General features: G+C 55.8%; 1 protein-coding gene across 2 annotated transcripts in view; it reads right to left on the bottom strand.

Annotated features, from left to right (window-relative positions):
- Positions 1-5,761: 5,761 nt before the first annotated feature.
- RIN3 (Ras and Rab interactor 3) overlaps positions 5,762-18,079 on the bottom strand; it is a gene marked incomplete at its 5' end in the record, with an annotated part of 114,127 nt that continues 101,809 nt past the window's right edge. For both annotated transcript variants that reach the window (XM_079699329.1, XM_079699330.1), the window contains 3 exons: positions 5,762-6,910; positions 9,925-10,088; positions 15,214-15,345. In XM_079699329.1, coding sequence (XP_079555455.1) covers positions 6,590-6,910; positions 9,925-10,088; positions 15,214-15,345 — 617 coding nt within the window. In that variant the 3' untranslated portion in view covers positions 5,762-6,589. The remainder of the gene's footprint in view (positions 6,911-9,924; positions 10,089-15,213; positions 15,346-18,079) is intronic.

The following is an 18,079-nucleotide window of genomic DNA, read 5'->3' as shown; positions in this document are numbered from 1 at the left end:
TCTTCCCAGACCGGGGCACGAACCTGCATCCCCTGCATCGGCAGGCGGACTCTCAACCACTGCGCCACCAGGGAAGCCCTGGCTGATGGAATCTTAAAGGTGGGCTCCCAAGCCCTTTTTTTGGTGGCGGGGGGGGTACGCAGGCCTCTCACTGCTGCAGCCTCTCCCATTGCGGAGCACAGGCTCCGGACGCGCAGGCTCAGCGGCCATGGCTCACGGGCCCAGCCGCTCCGCGGCATGTGGGATCTTCCCGGACCGGGGCACAAACCCTTGTCCCCTGCATCGGCAGGCGGACTCTCAACCACTGCACCACCAGGGAAGCCCTCCCAAGACCTTTTGACATGACCCTAGGAAATTTCCATAGCTTCCTTCGTAACTGGTGTATCAAGATGTTTCATTCTACATTTCCTGTCCCAAAGCTGAGATCATCTATTTCTCCAGGAAAAGCTGGTTTCTTTTCATGAGACAACAGTCTGACTGCTAGGAGTGCTCACTGCTCCTGCCTCCAGGCTGGCCCCCTCCAGTTTTGTTCTACGTGGGTGGAGTGGGTGGAGAATTTCCAGACTCCCTGTGCTGCCAGACGGGGCTATCCAAGGGCCTGGCCAGCTGCCCCTCATCCTCACCTTCCACTACTCTTTGCCTCAGGCTTTATGTACAAGCAATCTGGAAATGACTGGTGACCCTGCATACAGCACACTCCTATTTCATTTTTCTGCGATTTTTCACTTTCTTTCACCTTCCTTGTCAGAAACTGTCCAGAGCCAGAGATTTTACCCCACTTTTACGTTAACAAGGTCACCTGCCACAGTTTCACAGGTGCTGTCAGGAGACTCCTGGGGCCATGACAAGGGACTTCATTACCCCTGGCAACCAGGCGCACGTGCTTCATATTTGCTTCGACCCCTCTTGTCTGCCGAGTGCCCTGAGGGGGATGCGGAGGTGGGGCCTGGTAGAGGCTATGCACACAGTGGGTCTGGATCAGGCTGAGGAAGAAGGCTGTGAGCAGACCTGTCCCACTTTTACCCTGCGGGGAGATACTGGCTTCCAAATTGAGAGACATTATTTTATCATCTTGGTCAGGAAAAAAAAATCTGCCCTCTTCCCAGAAGGGAGAAATTCTCTTTATCCTCCAAGGCTAGTCAAATACTCTTAAGAAGATAGTCTTGGGCTTCCCTGGTGGCGCAGTGGTTAAGAATCCGCCTGCCAATGCAGGGGACACGGGTTCGAGCCCTGGTCCAGGAAGATCTCACGTGCTGCAGAGCAACTAAGCCCGTGTGCCACAACTACCGAGCCTGTGTGCCACAACTACAGAGCCTAGAGCCCTTGCTCCACAAGAGAACCCACTGCAATGAAAAGTCCACGCACCACAACGAAGAGTAGCCCCCGCTCGCCACAACTAGAGAAAAAGCCCACGTGCAGCAAGAGACCCAATGCAGCCAAAAATAAATAAATAAGTAAATTTTTAAAATTAAAAAAAAAAGAAAAAGAGAAGATAGTCTGGAATAAAAGCTGTCAGTGAGTCTTCACCAGACATGCAAGAGATCCATGGAGAATTCCAGCAATCTTCAGGAGTTCTTCAATTCCCTTCTGCTTTGGCCAACCCTTTATCCTTCAAGACCGAGCTCAGGCATCCCTGTCTGCTTCCTCCAGGGGAGGGTTACATGCCCTCCCCTCCCTCAGGACCCTGTCATATCCCATGCTGACCGTTGTCACCACACTGCTCACATTAAACAGAAAATATGTGCATGGCTCGGTAGCCCCCAGGCTTGAGTTCACCTGGACTCCCTATAGACCATTTAATGCCATCATATGGAAAAGGTGTCCCTTTCTCTGGGTGGACACAGTCCTGTGCCAGGGTGACAAGTGGAGCCCAGACTGGATTTCAACCCCACGTGTCCCCTCAGCTGTGCAACCTTGGCCGTGAACAACTTCCCTGCCCTCATGTGCTAGCTCTGAATTTATTTCCCTTTTCTGAAAGATCTAAGGCTTCGCTTGCCCCAACCCGGGAGCTTGTCTGATCCCTGCGACAAGCCTGGGAGATCTGGGCATAAGCATTCTTAAGAATGGGGACACTGAGGCACAAAGATGTTGAGCATCTTGCTGAGGGCTCGCAGCTGGCCTGGAGCCAGGTCTCCTGACTACAAGTGGAGGTTCTTCCCACCTTCCAGCTGAGCAGTTTCTCCGACTTTTTTTTTTTTTTTTTTTTTTTTTTTTTTTTTGTGGTATGCGGGCCTCTCACTGCTGTGGCCTCTCCCGCTGCGGAGCACAGGCTCCAGACGCGCACGGTCAGCGGCCATGGCTCACGGGCCCAGCCGCTCCGCGGCACGTGGGACCCTCCCAGACCGGGGCACGAACCCGCGTCCCCTGCACCGGCAGGCGGACTCTCAACCACTGCGCCACCAGGGAAGCCCAGTTTCTCCGACTTTGAAGCCAGATTTCAGAGTTCCCTTTTGGTTGACGACTGCGTCAGCAGCAAAGAGGTTTCCTGGAGGGCATTCCTGGGAAACCGCTGTCTTCCAGCAAATAGCTGATAGCTGGGGAAGAGGAAAAGCCGCAGCCACTGTGAATCAGTGCTTTTCTCCCTGAAGCCCTGCCCCGCGTGACCTTCCTGCGAAGGAAGGGCCCAGTTCCTGCCCCAGCTGTTCCCCCGCTTCCCCGCCCCAGATGACCCTGCAGAGCAGGAGGTGGCCAGTTCCTGGATTCCGGCCAGCTGAGTGCACACACAGCGACCGCATCTGCAACCGCATCTGCAGACGGGTGCCGTGCCTTCCAGATACAGCCTCAGCCGCCAAGTGGGGATGACAGGCTGGTCTGTGGCTGGGGGAGGGAGGCGTCTCCACTGCACCCAGAGGACCCTCCCCTCCTCCCTCTGTCCCTCCTCCCACTCAGGGCCTCTGCTCTTCTCTGCCCGCCTCCCTTGCAGGCCCGTCCCTTGTCCTCCAGCAGAAACTTGCTCATACTAGGGAGACCTGGATTCAACACATTAAGGTGTTGTGAGGCCATCGTGGGCCAGGTGTCTGCAGGGGCAGTTTGGGACTTCTCACGATGGGCAGGGCTTTGCACCCAGCTGTCACTGGTAGGCCCTGGGGACGGAGGAGCAGCAGGGCCTGGGCATGCCCTGGTCTCTGCAGAAGCCCTCGTAGCTTCTCCCAGCACCGCTGGCTCCAGTCTCAGCCTCAGGGACTGGAGGGGGCCAGTAAAAGCGGAGGGAAGGAGGGAGCCAGCCGGCCAAGGGATGAGGGGACAAACGCTAGGGAGGACACATGGCCGAGCCCCTGTCCTACGTCCCAGCCTGTGGCCCCATCACCCTTGGACACAATGACCCCCTGCTTGGGGCCTGTGGAGAAACCAGGCCGCTTCACTTGCATCTTGGGCCTCTGGATCAGGTCAGCCCTGCGATGCTCACCACGGCCTCAGGCAAGTTCACCCAGAGCGGGCCTGGCGGGCGAGGCTCATCTGACTTTGGTTTTCTACCAACAGGTCACTTGGGATGCTGCACCGGGTAGAAAAGAGAGCCCTGAATTTGGTGGTAGGTTAGCCCTGAGTTCAAACCTCACTTTGGCCTCTAACCAGCTGTGTGACCTTGGGCAAGTCATCCCTTGTTATGGGCCGAGTTGTGGTCCCTCCAAGTTCATGTGTTGAAGCCCTAACCTCTAGCATCTCAAAATGTGACTGTGTTTGGAGACAGAGCCTTAAAGGGTTAATTAAGGTAGCATGAGGTCATATGGCTTCGCCCTAATCCAATAGGACCTGTGTTCTCAGAAGAGGAGGAGACCAGGGCTGCTCAGGCCCAGAGAAAAGGCTGTGTGAGGACTCAGTGGGAAGGCAGCCGTCTGCAAGCCAAGGAGAAACCAGCCCTGATCTGCGACTTCCAGCCTCCAGAACTGTGAGAAAATAAATGTCTGTTGTCTAAGCTGCCCCATCAGTGGTATTTTGTTAAGGCCGCCCAAGTAGACTAACTAATTCTCCCCCTTCCTTTGAGCCTCCGCGTCCTCATCCATAAATGCCTCCCACAAGGGGCTGGTGTGTGGATTAAATAAAATCACACAGGGCAGCCACTGACCAGCGCCAGGCACCCCCGTGAGGGCTCAGTACATGCGAGGGTGTTTCTGCGCCCTGAATCGGGCCCCCGCACCTCCCCGGGGGGAGAAGGCATCCAGAAGACAGGGGTCCAGGTACCCCCACCCCTCCTGCTCTCTGGCCTCTCCTGATGGGAGAGGCCCTAGGACGGTGGGCCTGGCATATATGCTTGTGCACATACAAGCATGTACACACACACACACACACACACACACACACACACACACAGTGTTCTTACAGTGGTCCCCGCTCCAGCTCACTGGCTGGACAGAAGACTCCCAGTGCTGGGCTGGTGTCCGATCCACCCTCTGAACTCCAACCCCACCCCAAGTTTGGGTCCCACGTGGCCAAGAGGGTGCTTGGGTAAATGGACCCGCCTCTGACGTTCCCCACCAGCCTCAGTCCTAGTGGGAGGCGGTGGGCACTTTGCCGTACAGCTGTGGGCACGAGGCTGTATGACCAGCTCAGCTCAGGGCTGCAGGGAGCATTGGAAGCTCAGGAAGGCAACAGTGTCTGCACTGGTTGGTGGGTAGGGGGATGGGGAAGGAAAGGGCAACCTGGGATCAGAGCCAGCTACCCTCAGCTTCTGATCTGAGGGTAGCCTCAGATCAGAAGCTGTTTGCCTGTTTTGTCATGTCTGTTATACCGAGCCCCGGCCTGGAAAGTCCTCCAGGGCTGGCTGGCTGCATCCTAGAGCAATCCCTGCCTCTCACACAGGGTTGGCCTGGAGCCAGAGTTCGACACATGTTTGTTGACTGGCTGAACGAGCTGGTTGCTGCCCAGGGGTATAATCCAGGTGAGTCTAGCCGACCTGCCCTGGGCGCACCGCTCACTGCTGTTCACACTGGGGCTCCACGTGAGCTTCGTCTGTTTTGTTCTCTGCTGTTTCCCAGGGCCTAGAAGAGTGCTGACATTTAACAGGCACTCAGCAAACACATATTTTAATCAATGCTGGGGACGCAGACATGAAGGGTCCAAACTTGGTGGAGAAAGCAGAAATATCAACAGACAAATGCAATTTGATGAGCTATCTCTTGTGAGAGAGATGATCCGAGGGGGCTGGGGGACATAGACAAGGACTATCTGGCCAGCCTAGGAAGGCAGAGAAGGCTGACTTCCTCCAGGGGGAGGAGACGGGCTTTGAAGGATAAAGAGAGTTTGACCACGCAAAGACTATATGGAACGGTATTCCTGGGCTAGGAGGCAGAGGCAGGAATGATGGGAGGGAACCGTGGGTGGGAGGAGACAGGAGATGACCAGGCTGAGGGGCAGACAGGGGCCAGGGCCCGGGGGGCTGAGAGCATGCTGCCGATTCTGTCAAAACATAGGGCCCTCGGGCTTCCCTGGTGGCGCAGTGGTTGGGAGTCCGCCTGCCGATGCAGGGGACACGGGTTCGTACCCTGGTCCGGGAAGATCCCACATGCCGCGGAGCGGCTGGGCCCGTGAGCCATGGCCGCTGAGCCTGCGCATCCGGAGCCTGTGCTCTGCACGGGAGAGGCCACGACAGTGAGAGGCCTGCGTACCGCAAAAATAAACAAACAAAACAACAACGACAAAAAAAAACATAGGGCCCTCGGTGGAAAGGAGGTGGTCTTCTGTACTCCACCTGGGAAGGGGATTAGGCTGTTTATGGGGGGCCTGGCTGGCTGAGCAGAGCTCTAGCCCGAGAGAAGGAGACGCCTTTTCAAAAAGGGCTTTTATTAAACACTCCCCACACGGTGCCTCTTGCCACAGGTGCCACAGCCTTGGGGTGCCCCCCAAGGCAACGGCCCTGTCAATGGCCCCCGTGGCCGAGGCTGTGCTCACCCATGTAGCCATGGAGCTGGCTTCACTTGGAGGTCCCAGTGCACGTCTGGCTGCTCCTGGAGGGGCTTGGGAGCTGCGGCAGGGCTGTGGGTGCTGAGAGCCGAGCGCAGGCTCTTATGCAGGGATTGGGGGAGGGCTGTCTGCTCACACACCCTGAGATGCTCCTGAGATGCTGGGAGTGTCCAGAGCATCCCAGCTCCATCCTGCGGGAAGAGGGGCGTGGGAGCAGCTGGGGCCAGGCCACTCCTCCTGAGGACAGTCCTGGGGAAATGGGAAGCCCTCCCCTGGAAAGACTGAGGATCGGGTGGGCATGGGGGGCAGAGGCAGAGGGACTGGCCTGAGGGGCTGTGTGTGAACAGGGGCCGGGCTTGGACTCTGCTTCAGGGCGCTGGAGAGTCCCTTCTCTCTCTGAGCCCGTTTCCCTTTCTGCCTAATGAAGAACGTGGCCTCTAGGGGGCTATGACTCTCCTTCAGGAAGCACGCTGGGGGCCACTGAGCACGTTGCTTAAGTGCCACGTTGGTCTACGCGCGCTCAGTGGGTTGCGAGCACGTGTGATGTGTGAGCATCCCTGCTGGGAGAGTGTGTGCGTGCGTGTGTGGGTGTGGCTGAGTGTGAGTGTGTGGGGGGAGGGCGCGGGCCGGGTCTTCTGACGGCTTCTCCGCCTGGGTGAACACTGCCTTTGGAGGGGCTGCAGCCCCGGCCTCACAGGAAGTTGGGCTCCCGCACCACGAGGCAGGGCGGGCCCCCGCTGCCCCCGCCGCCGTCCAGGGGCCGGTACACGAAGTGGAAGTCGCGCTTGGGCTCGCTCCGCAGCAGGTAGCCCTTGATGCGGTGCGGCAGAGCCTCGTCGGCCAGCTGGAAGCAGCGCCCGTCCACCAGCACGAAGAGCCGGTGGTCCTGGGGCTGCACCACCTCGAACTTCTCCGCGCACTGAGCGCACAGCGCCTCGGCCAGCGTGTCCGCCCGCGACGCCAGCGTCCGCGACTGCTGCTCGGGCTCCAGGTACGACACGCAGATGAAGTCCTACGGGGCGAGAATGCAGGGGGCGTGGGTCACCGGCGGGGCCAGGCCGGCGTCGGGTCTCACCCCCGTCCCGATGCTGGGAGCTCGGACAGGAGTGAGGAGCTGCGTGGTCTTGAGCAAGTCCTTTGTCCTCTCTGTAGAGAGCGGATGGATGGCAGGAGGGGTCGTGAGGCTGGCAGTCGGGGCACCTGCAGCTGACCCTGCTGTGTGATCTCAGGCAAGGGCCTTCCCTCTCTGAGCCTCAGCTCTCGATGGGGCCAACCATTCCAGGTCAGTCGGTTGGCTTTGCAGTCTTGGCAATGAGTGAGAGCGCCCGCCCCCTGGTGGCCAGTCCACGGGCTCGCCATCATTTATTCATCTGTCACTCACTTTCTCATCTCTTCCTCCCTGAGCCCCTCTTCGTCCCAGGCGCTATGCTGGGCACGCAGGGCAGCATAAATAAAACCACAGGTTCAGACCCACCCCCAGCATCCATGGCTCAGCTGGGGCAGCTAAAGCAGGTTTAACAGTTCAGGCCTTAGGGCTGGAAGAGCCTGGGGGTGAGAAGCGTGGTGTTCCGAGGGGGAGCAGGCAGGCAGGGAAGGGCGGGGGAGAAGACTTAGGGGAAAGGGACTGGGGAGCTGGGCCTGAAGGATGGGGGCTTCAGGACAGGTGGAGGAGTTGCACCTCATAAGCTACGTGGGCAAGGGTGAGGCGATGCCTGCGAGGCTGGGGATGGGAGCATTCGCACAGAACAGCACACTCACACCTTCCTCCACCAGAGATGGTGGAAGGAGTCCCTGCCTGGCTTTGAATCTGCTCCCCCTGCGTGACCTACACCCCTCTGAGCCTCCATTTCCTCAACTGTCAACCGGGGATAAAACCAGTCCTTACTCCGTGGCTGTGAGGAAGCACATAAAACTAGCTCAGAGCCTGGAAGAGTCCCCCTTCCCCCAAGGATCCAGAGGACGGGTAGGAAGTGGTGTGTGCAGGGTTGCCCCCTTGTGGAAGGATGGTGACAGCACAGCCGTCTCCTGATGAGGAGGACTATGAGGAGGAGGAGGACTATGAGGGCGATGATCACTTCAGTATGGTGGTAATTATGGCTGCAGAGTAGTGAGTGCATGTGCAGGGCAGGCTCTGTGTCAAGAGTCTTTCTTCCGGGAGAGGAAAGCCCACCCACTTCCTTGGGTCTCAGTGGCTGCCTGTGCTCTCCTTGTCCCCCGTTAGGCCTCCCAAGGGCCCTTTACACCTGATGACTGTCAAGCTCTGGGCTTTCACTCCCAGGGGAGGGATTTAGGGCATGGGGTGCAGAGAAGGCACTGGGGGAGGAGGAAGAGGGTGGTGACCTCCCCATACCCCAGAAAGAGTGCTGAGAAGACTCCTCATCCCAAGCCTCTTCCTGAGCTTTGCCTCCCTAAGTGGGAGGCACTGATGCTCTGCCTGGCTCAGCACTGGGAATCCACAGGGTGGAAGCAAGAAGTAAGGAATGCCTGGGTCAGGCTTGGACCAAGGGTGTCCATATCCCAAGAGCTGGTGGAGGGACAGCTGTCCCAGGAGGCGGTGGGGAGTGGTGGTGTGCTGGAGCTGGCACTTGCCAACTCATGCTGGCTCATACCCACTTCCCAACTCCAAGTTCAGTGATGCCAAGTTAGTAGCTTGAAATCAGCCATGGTGGGAGCATTTATACCATGGAAATCGACAGAAGCTGAGATCAGAGGGTTTTCTTTTTCCCTCCCCAGAGACCCAGTTACTAAACATTATCAAGACACCACTGATTAGAGGAGAGGGGACATCAGCTTGGCCGCCTAGAACAGGTACTGGGGAGGCAGAGTTCAAATAGTCCAGAGTCCCCCTGTGCTGATAGGAAAACTGAGTCCCAGAGAGGGCAGACACTGCTCGGGGTCACACAGCAAGCTAGTATAGAGTTGGGTCCATACCTTGAGCCTCTTGCCTCCCCGGCCTGGGCTCTGCTGGTTACAGAAGGGCCATCTGGAAAGCCAGGCGTGGGGTTCAGGTCCAGTGAGCTCCGGGTGCCAGGTAAGTGAGTCTGTAGAGCTATTTGCAGCTCTGGATTGCAGCCTGGCTCACTGTCCTAACTCTGGCCATTCTGCATGCACCCCAGTCTCACTCTGTCTCAGGCCCTGGGCTTGGGACCCCTAAGACACGTGAGCAATGGGCCTTGCTCTCTCAGGGTGACAGCTTCATACCTAGATGGTTACAATACAGTGTATATGTGCTGTAAAGGGCGAAGGAGCAGCAGGAAGCACAGAGGAGGGCATCTAACCCAGGCGGGAATGAGGGGCAGGAGGGGGTGTCAGGGAAGGCTTCTCAGAGGAGGGGCTATTGGAGAAACTGAGGATGGGCAGTGGCAGCCGGTGAGGAAGGGGAGATGGACCAGTATGGGCAGAGGCTAAGCCCGAGGGAGGTGAGCACAGTGTGTTCAGGGAATTAGAGGCAGCTGATTTGATGCAGCCTGGGGGTGTGTGGGATAATGGAGGGGGGCGGGGGGGAGGAGTCTGGCCACCAGTGGCTTGAATACTGAGTTTGTATAGAAAGAGGTGGGGAAGGACGGGTGGCTGGATTGGAGGGGGCAGGCTTGGGGCAGGGGGACCCCTGGCAGCTGCTGCCTTTGTCCAGGCACAAGGGGGCAAGGCTGTAGATCAGCTCGTGGGCTTCTCGCTGGGACGACTTACTGTTCACATCTCCAGCCCTAACAGCCTGCTGGGACATCATAGGTGCTAAGGAAGAGTGGATAAATGTCCCATATCCCTACCACGTTTGCCCACCGAGCCCTGCTGATACTTTTGTAGTCTCCACCCCTTAACTTCCACTCCCATCCCCCAACCGCCACTGGGCTGGGCACACGCTGGCAGGAGAGAGCCGGTGCCTTCGCCTCCCACGTGAACGCCCCTGGGCGCTGGGCTGGCCGGCCAGAGCAGCCAGTCGGCGTCAGGCTTGTTAGCCGGCGGGCAGTAGGGATGGTCTGGGGCAAGGTCCGCCGGCCCCCTCCCACCCTCTGTCCCAGGCGTCACCTGCACGGAGGAGCGGGAGGCCCGGGCCTTGTTGAGCGTGCGCCGGCGCTCCCAGCGGTGGATGGAGTCCTGCACCTCCACGCTCAGCTGCCGGGTCACCGTGATCTTGTCGTAGTTCTTGATGTGCTCCAGGGCCCCGTAGGTGGTGGTCAGATAGTAGGAACCTGCGGCGGGAAAGGGTGTGGAGGCTGAGCCAGGACCACCTCCGCCCACCCGCAAAGGGAGGGGGCTGGTCCCAGCTCGGCCCGCCCCGCCCACCTCTCTAAGCCCCACCCATCGCCGCTGCAAGGAGGCGCCTGCCGCCCCGTCGGTCACCGGCCCAACTAAAGCTCTGTGCCCACCGCAGCCTCCCAAGCTTCCTCAAGTCCAGCCCTGATCTGTACGGCCCTGATCAAAGCTTGTTCCTTTTGGGACGTAACTCTTGCTTGTATTTAAGTGATGTTTTAAAATGAGTTTTTAGTTTTACAATGAGCTTTACAATGTAAAGATACACAAGAACCACGGATGTCTTTAGGGTGGGGAAAGGGGTGCCCTGGAGACATGGGTGGGTGGGAGACTCCTCATTGTATGTGTCGTATATACCCTATTTTAAAAAACGACTTAAAAATATGTGGAGAAAATTTTAATTACGGTCATACTATCACACACTATTTTTTAAAGATTTAAGGAAAGTAAAAACTTTGATTCGTTTATTTCTCCATTTCTTTTTACCTTAAGTTAATTCACACATATTCCTAATACCTAATGTTTCCTAATTTAAGCTTTGAAATACTTCAGACTACAAACTTTACATGAAGTTTTAAGATAAAAGATAATAATTTGCACAGATGCTTACAAGTGTACTCTCCTTGGCTTGTTGGAGGCTTTGGTTAAAATGTTTGAGAAGCACTAGCCTTGTTTCGCCCCTCACTCTAGAGGGGGCAGGGTGCCTTGGCCAAGGTCTTGCAGTGCTTCCCTGGGCCTCCTTCCCACTCACCAAGCCTCTCCCCAGCCCTTTGGGTACCAGGGCAATGAGTTTTGACATGAGGCCCATCTGCTAGCGAGCCACCCAAATCCCATCTTCTCTTTCTTCCTAATTAACTGAACTCACTTTTGTGGGGTAAAGCAGCACTCAACTGAAAATGCTCACTTCCTAGATTCTCTTGTAGTTCAGGGTGGAGGGCAGGAGACCCCGTTCTGGCTACTTAGATGTAAGTGGAAGTCCCTGAGTGGCGCTTCCAGGAAAGCCTTTTGCAAGGGACAGACGCAGTTAGTGTATCCCTTCTGGTTTCTGCCTCTCCCCCCTTCCTCTTTTCTGGAACACAGAGGTGAGCCTGGAGGCACAGCAGCTGTTTGTGATCGGAGGTGACAGGCACAACGACAAAAGTTCACATCCTAAAGAGAATGGAAAGAGCTGGGTCTACGATTTCCTGATGGCGGGGCTAAAAACTGCCACCATTATCAGCTGCTTACCCCGGGACTTCTTCATGAGGGAGACAAACCAGTCCCTCACTCTGAGTTAAAGCATTATTAGTTACATCGTGAATTATGTGCAGCCCAAAGCATTCCTAACTGCTCCATTGGATGAAACTGTCTACATATTCCTACAAATTTCACAACCAGTATGGGAAAAGTTCATACCCTGACGGGGGTGGGCGGGGGATGAGATAAAGGGGTTTATTGCCACAGGATCACTCGCCCTTTCATGGCAGTGTAGGAGGAAGACAGTTTTTGAAATAGGTATATCAAGGCCAACATGGAACTTGGCTTGGTGTCCCTTATCAGAGAAGGGCCAGCAGACCTCTCATGGGTCTCCTTTTCCCACCCAGCTCAAAGCCTGGGTGTGCAAGAAGCCTTCCTTGGTGCCTCCAGCTCTTGCCGGCAGAGAGCCCTGTCCTCTAGTTGGCATTCCCCCATGGTCCTGTTTCCCATCGTGATCACATCCCCCTGGCTGGGAAGGGAGGAGCTGAGTGCAGTGTGCTGACTGCGAATGGTCAGTTTTGGAGTCAGAGAGCAGGGTTTAGGTCTCAGCCTTCAGCAGAGAGCCCTGTGCTCTCAGGTGAGTTAGTGTCCTCTATGCTTCCATTTCCTCATCCGCAAAATCCATAATGTTGTGGAAAGTAAATGAGATGAATACACATAAAGTGCAGTGCTAGGTAACATGTGAGTATTGCACGGTGGTTAGGTGACCTAAGGGAGCTGCTCTGGAGGTTCCCCACGCTCTTGGGCAAAGGGGAGGAACTCTAAGACCTGCCAGTGCAGTCCTGCCTGCTCAAGCCCTGCTTTTTTTACAGCCTCCTGGCTCTCCCAGTAGACTTCCCTTGGACTTGGGGTCCTGCAGTTCCAGCCATGACCACTAGGTGGCAGGCAACTCCTTGCACTGTGAGTTTTGGAGTCGAGTGTTCTCTTCAGGGAGAGGGTGCTGTCCATTGATGGGAACACCTCATTGCCTCTCTTAAGAGATTACTAGCCCAGGATGGCCAGCTGTCAGCCAGGGTGCAGACGGGATGTGGGTAAAGGAATCTATGAGAGTGCTTCTGGAGAGGTTTGTATTTTGAGCTGGCTCCAGCCAGGTGCCCAACAGCTGCCTGGGTCTCCCATCTGCCCTGTAATTGCCCAGAGTGGTGGGAGCTGCAGAGAGAGGGGTCAGGGTCCCATCAGCCCAGTGTTCAGGTCCTCTCTACTTCTTACAGGAAGTCCCTGATCGCTCACTCTCCAGAAGCCTGCTGCAAAAAAGTGGGACCCAGTCACAATCTTTGCCAAATTCCAGCACGTGGAACCAGTTGAAAGAACGTGACGGTCTTGCAGGCTTTTTGGTGAATGCAGATCTGTTTGTTCAGACTGTGAAACACAAGAAGGCAGAGGCCTGCTCCATCTCTCATCCTCCCCCCAGCTGCCTCTGTAGAAGGTGCTCAGATGGTCTGAAAACCCCAAATCTAGCTCAATGCCTTCCCTTTTCCAAGCCAGAGAGGTTAAGTAACTTGCCCAAGGTCTCCAGCCGATCAGAGGCAGAACTGGGACCAAATCCAGCCTCCAAACTGCTCTTTCTTCTACACCCTGTGTTAGTTCTCCTTTTAGGATGGAGGAACAAGTTCTTAAGAGCAGGGACTCCCCAGGGGCCTGCCCTTGTCCTGGGCATGTCTGACTGCAGAACACCACGGGCGGGGACTGGCCAGCAGGGGCGCTGCTTCTCCCCCCCACACCCCCCTCGTCGCCTCCCAGGCAAGCCCCTCTTTTCACTGCACCTCAGAGGCTTTGGTGACGGAGCACCCTGTGGGCCACCACCCAGCAAAGACAGGAGGGTGAAGCTGGGGAAACTCAGGAACACTGCCCGCCTGGCGCCCTGTCCTCCTGCTCTTGGGCCCAGATATGTCTAGATGGAGGTCTACCAGCTGGCAGACTTGGGTGGAAGCTCCTGCCCATGCTGGAGACCCCCAAGTCATCCTTTTGTCAGAGTCCAACACCTGTGAGGCTGGGCTGTCCTGGCTGCTGGGACCTCCCACCCTGGCTATGGGCATAGGAAGAGAGAGGCACCCATGCCACACAGCCCACCTCCTGGTGTGTGCAGCATGGTCCTCAGAGCTGCCCTGGGCAGGGTCTGCTGGGACGGGCGGTACGTGGTGGCATGCGAGGCTCTGCCCCGCCATCTTTTCTTCCAGGAAACACCCCATAGATCCCTTAGAAATTTCCCCACAGGTCCAGAGGTGGGGCGGGGGCTCTGACCCTTAAGTCTAAAAGGGGCAGACTGCAGGGTATTCAGGCAGCTTTGGGTCAGAAAGTGTGAAATGTTTAAGATCTTTATGTATTCATTTGTACTTGGCTTGCCTCAAAAATACTTAATGTAGTCCTATACATAAAATAGATAAGCAACAAGGATTTACTGTGTAGCACAGGGAACTATATTCAATGTCTTGTAATAACCTATAATGGAAAATAATCTGAAAAACATATATATAACTGAATCACTTTGCTGTACACCTGAAACTAACACAATCTTGTAAATCAACCATACTTCAATTTTAAAAAATACTTAATGTAGCCCCAAACAGACTAGCTCTCCTGCCTGCAGGACCTCAGCTTTCCCACCCGAACCCCCTGTGGATTTCGGGAACAGGAAGCAGGATCGCAGGAGGTTATGGCAGGATTGGGGTGGGGGGCTTCAGGTCCATAAGGAGAGGGTAGTTGGGCCAAGGATGTCCCTGTCCTGTCCCTGTTCGCCACTGTGCCTGGCCTGGAGTCCCGTCTGGCAGCAAGGAGGCAGGCTTGTGGATGGAACAGGAGCCACAGCGGCCAGGGCAGGGCTGACCGCTACCAGAGAGCCGGCCAGTGCTGAGCCCCACAGCCTCGCTCCATCCTTCCACCCGCCAAAGGGCTGTTTCCCTGACACTCTCTCTGACCCTACAACAATCCACGGGGGCGGGCCAGTCCTGCACAGCTTTACACGCTCCCCTGAGCTTCCAAGAACTCACAGAACCAGTCACGTCATACGGTCCTCCCCAGAGACCGACACAGTCTAAAAAATGCAAACAGATGCAAAGAGGGCCAGCTTATCTCAAGAACCACGAAGCCCAAAGGGGCCACTGGGGGCCTAAGAGTCTCTTCACCCTTTTGGGGGTAGTGTCTCAGAGGGAGCCTGGGGCTCCCTCAGAACTGCTATCTGGGCTGGCTGCACCTCAGGGGTTCTTGGTGGAGGGGTGGCCGAGGCTAAGTGTATGGGGCGAAGTGGTAGGAAGGAGGAAAGAGAAGGGAAGGTGAGGGTGGGACAAATTACACCCCTGCCATCATCCTACAGGAGAGTGCATGGCCTCTTGCCCACACCACAGCATTACCCTCCTCCCACTGACGGGTATCTGGCCCAGATCTGGATGAGCAGGGGGCTGGGTCCCCAGGGCCACCCCTGTCTAAGAGCTGACCATTGTCCCCTTATCCTGTACACTGCCAGCAACTGCTGTTCCCTCTGTGAAGACTGCCTCTCCCCCTTCTTTATCTGACTGGCCCCTGTTTATCCTTCAATGCTCAGCTCAGGCATCACCTCCTCCAGGAAGCCTTCCCTGATTGCACAGCCTGAGTAACGTGCTCTGGTACTCTCTGGGCTTCCCTTGTCTAGCATAGGTGCCAAGGTCTCTTTACTGGCCCAGCTCCCCTGCTAGTCTGTGAGTCCCCCAGGACAGGGGCTGCGTCCCAGGGCTTAGTGGAGTCTGGCATCCAGGAGGTGCTTGTTGGGCCCTCCAGCCAGCCTTTGGTGTGGCTGGGTCAGCAGTGGGCGATGGGCCCCAGGGTTCCGGAGATGGGCCTGGGGTGGTGACTCACCCTCCCCCAGCTGCAGGGCAGGGTCCATGAGCTCCATCATGTACTCCACGTTGAGAAGCATCTCCGTGAGATTGCTGCGGGCCAGCACGTACATGAGCACCGGGAGGAAGTCGTCTGCCCCGTAGGACTTCCCTGGGAGAGGAAGGAGGCAGAAGGTGGTGAGTGTGAGGCTCTCCCTGTGAGCCGCTCCCTGCCCAGGGCAAGGGGACGGTGGTTTGCTGGGTGGGGGGTGGTCACCCCTGGAAGAGGAACCTTCCTGTTTTCTCCTGACTCTCATGACAGGGGGCGACCCTGGGATCAGCCTGGTCGGGAGGCCTGAGACACAGTCTGGGTTTAGGAAGAAGGAACCGAGAGAAGTGCCCTCTGCTGCGTGGGCGAGACCCAGCCCCTTCCCCTTTCCCAGCTCTTCCTCTGAAACACCTTCAGTCAAGTTCACGGCACACTTATTCATGGGAGCACACAGAAGCAGATGTTTGTCTAACACTGACGTCTTTTGGGAACCACACATCTCTCCACTTGCAAAAGTGAAGCTCTTCCTCGACCAGATGCTACCAGGCCTAAAGTTTCCCCTCCAACCTTCATTCTTTTGGGTAAAGCAGTGCCCTTTCCCTAGGGTTTCTTCTAAAACGTAAATACCTCTGAAAGGACTAACTTATCACGGCTGCTTTTGTGGGAGATATTCCCCGGGGCTCGGAGCCTCTTGACAGTAATAGATACCTTGGGGAAGGAAGTGGGTGGAGATGGGCCTAAAAGATGCCCTGATGGCCTTTCACGTTTTTTGAGAGAATGAAATGAGAAAAAGAATATGAAAGTGATTCGGTACCCATGGAGCGCAATGGAAAAGTGAGCTATTATTGACATCTCTGTTCTGCTTTCTCAGGCGGCCTCAGTTTTTCCACCTGTAAAATGAATCGGCTGATGGGGTTGGTAACACACAGCACTGAAAAGCAGAGTCAGACCCGGACTCCTTACCAGCTATAAGACTGTGGGCTAAGTGTTCTAACCACTCTGAGCCTGCATTTCTAGACACATGTGAACCAACACAGACAGCATGACATCCAGTGGGGTTTTGGTGAGAATTCTAGGAAATGATGTACAGTGGAGTGCTCCTATACCGCCTCCACGGAAATGCCCACTAAGGAAGAATGTCGTCCCTCTTATTCCAGCTCTGTGTTCTGAGCTCTCTGATCATTTCTTTCAAGGTTCTTGTGCCTCTGTGCACAGAATTAGTCAGTTTTGGAGAACATCTTCCATAAACCTTTATGAGCCTGAGACATGACTAGAGTTCCTGGGGAAAGATTATTTTGTGCCTGCAGTTGTCTTCCATGTTGCTAATTTAATCATTAGAATTCTGGCACGTGGAAGATTCTTTTCTTGTTTGATTTATGAATTAGGGAACAAGGCATGTCCGGCAGCATGGATGTGAAACAGTTCTGTGCCTTCTGGAATTCACCTATAACTCATGCATTGGTTAAGAGCTGATTGAATTTTTACTCCGCCTCCAAGAATACCAATTCTTTCTTGGTATTGTATTAAGAGCTCACCCCAAAATACAATCAGGCAAGTTCATTGGCTTTTGAGCAGTAGTTCTCAACCAGGGTGATTTTGCCCTTCAGAGGCCATTTTTCAATGTCTGGAGTTGCTTTTGCTACTGGCATAGAGGCCAGGGATGCTGCTAAACATCCTACAGTGCACAGGACAGCCCTCCGTAAAGATGAATTACTCAGTCCCCACATGTCTAGAGTGCTAAGGTGAGAAACCCTGCTTGAAGGGACAGTGACGTCCAGCCAGAAGGACGGTCCAGCTCCAGCCCAAGGTCTGAGGACTTAGAGAGATGGGGAAGGAAGCCCTCTGGACTGCGGCTCTGTGCGCGGTGGGGATGGAAAGTGCTTTGCCCTTTTCTTCTTCTCCCCAAGCCCCTCTTGAGAATCTCGGCTGATTCTCAGGAAGGGCTTTGGGGCCCATCTCCTTGGTTCCATGACACGGCGTTCAGCTAGCGCACCGCAGGGGACTCCTTCGACCCCAGGTCTGTCCTTCCAGCTACCGGTGAGCACTTCCTCTCCGTCTCCCCAGTACACAGAGCACACACGGCAGAGGTGGTGCTGGGTGAGTGAATGAACGAATGCTGAGCTCCCAGCAAGAGCTCAGAGCCCGGGGCCTGGCGCTGACTCGGATGGGCCTCTACACAGACTCCAGGAGCCCTTCCCCCATTAGGGGGAACTCAGAACGACAACTTGCAACTCAGAATGGCATTCTGCCACCATCACACTCCCATGGGACACCCCCCCCCCCCCCCGTGCTGAATCTCGGTTGAACTCCTCGGGCATTTTCACTCCTCCGTGCCTTTGCACACACGGTTTCCCTCTGCCTGGACTGCCCTCCCTACCTTCCCTTACTAATTTCTCCTGGCCCTCCCACATCCTCAAGCACAGGTGGATGGTTCCTGCTCTAGTGCCCATACCCTTGACTGTTTCAGAGCCTGCCCTTTTCCTTGGATTGTGGACTCCCTGAAGGCAGGGTTGGAGGCTGTGTGAGCTTGGGCAAGTCACTTAACCTCTCTGAGCCTCTGCCTCATCACTGCCTTCCCAGTCTCCAGCACCGGGCTTGGGATGTAGGACACTGACAGTGAGCTGAACTGGACCCACATGTGCTCCCACCAGGCACCACTCTGTCTTGCCCATGGTTGGGGCCATGATCAAGGAAGCTAGGATCCATTATGGGCCTTAGACAGTGGTGTGACGGGAATCCTTAACAACCGGCTCTCCAAAGGAAAAAAAAAAGCTCTGATTTGCAGCATTTGCCAATTTGCATGGCGTAAATCTTTCCACAGTGGCCGACTTCAAGCTACCAACATGAACATGGAGCA

The sequence above is a fragment of the Hyperoodon ampullatus genome (genome assembly GCF_949752795.1).
Source record: "Hyperoodon ampullatus genome assembly, chromosome: 3".
In the NCBI taxonomy this organism is placed as follows: domain Eukaryota; kingdom Metazoa; phylum Chordata; class Mammalia; order Artiodactyla; family Ziphiidae; genus Hyperoodon; species Hyperoodon ampullatus.
The sequence above is the reverse complement of the archived record's forward strand: the minus strand, read 5'-3'. Positions and strand labels throughout refer to the sequence as shown.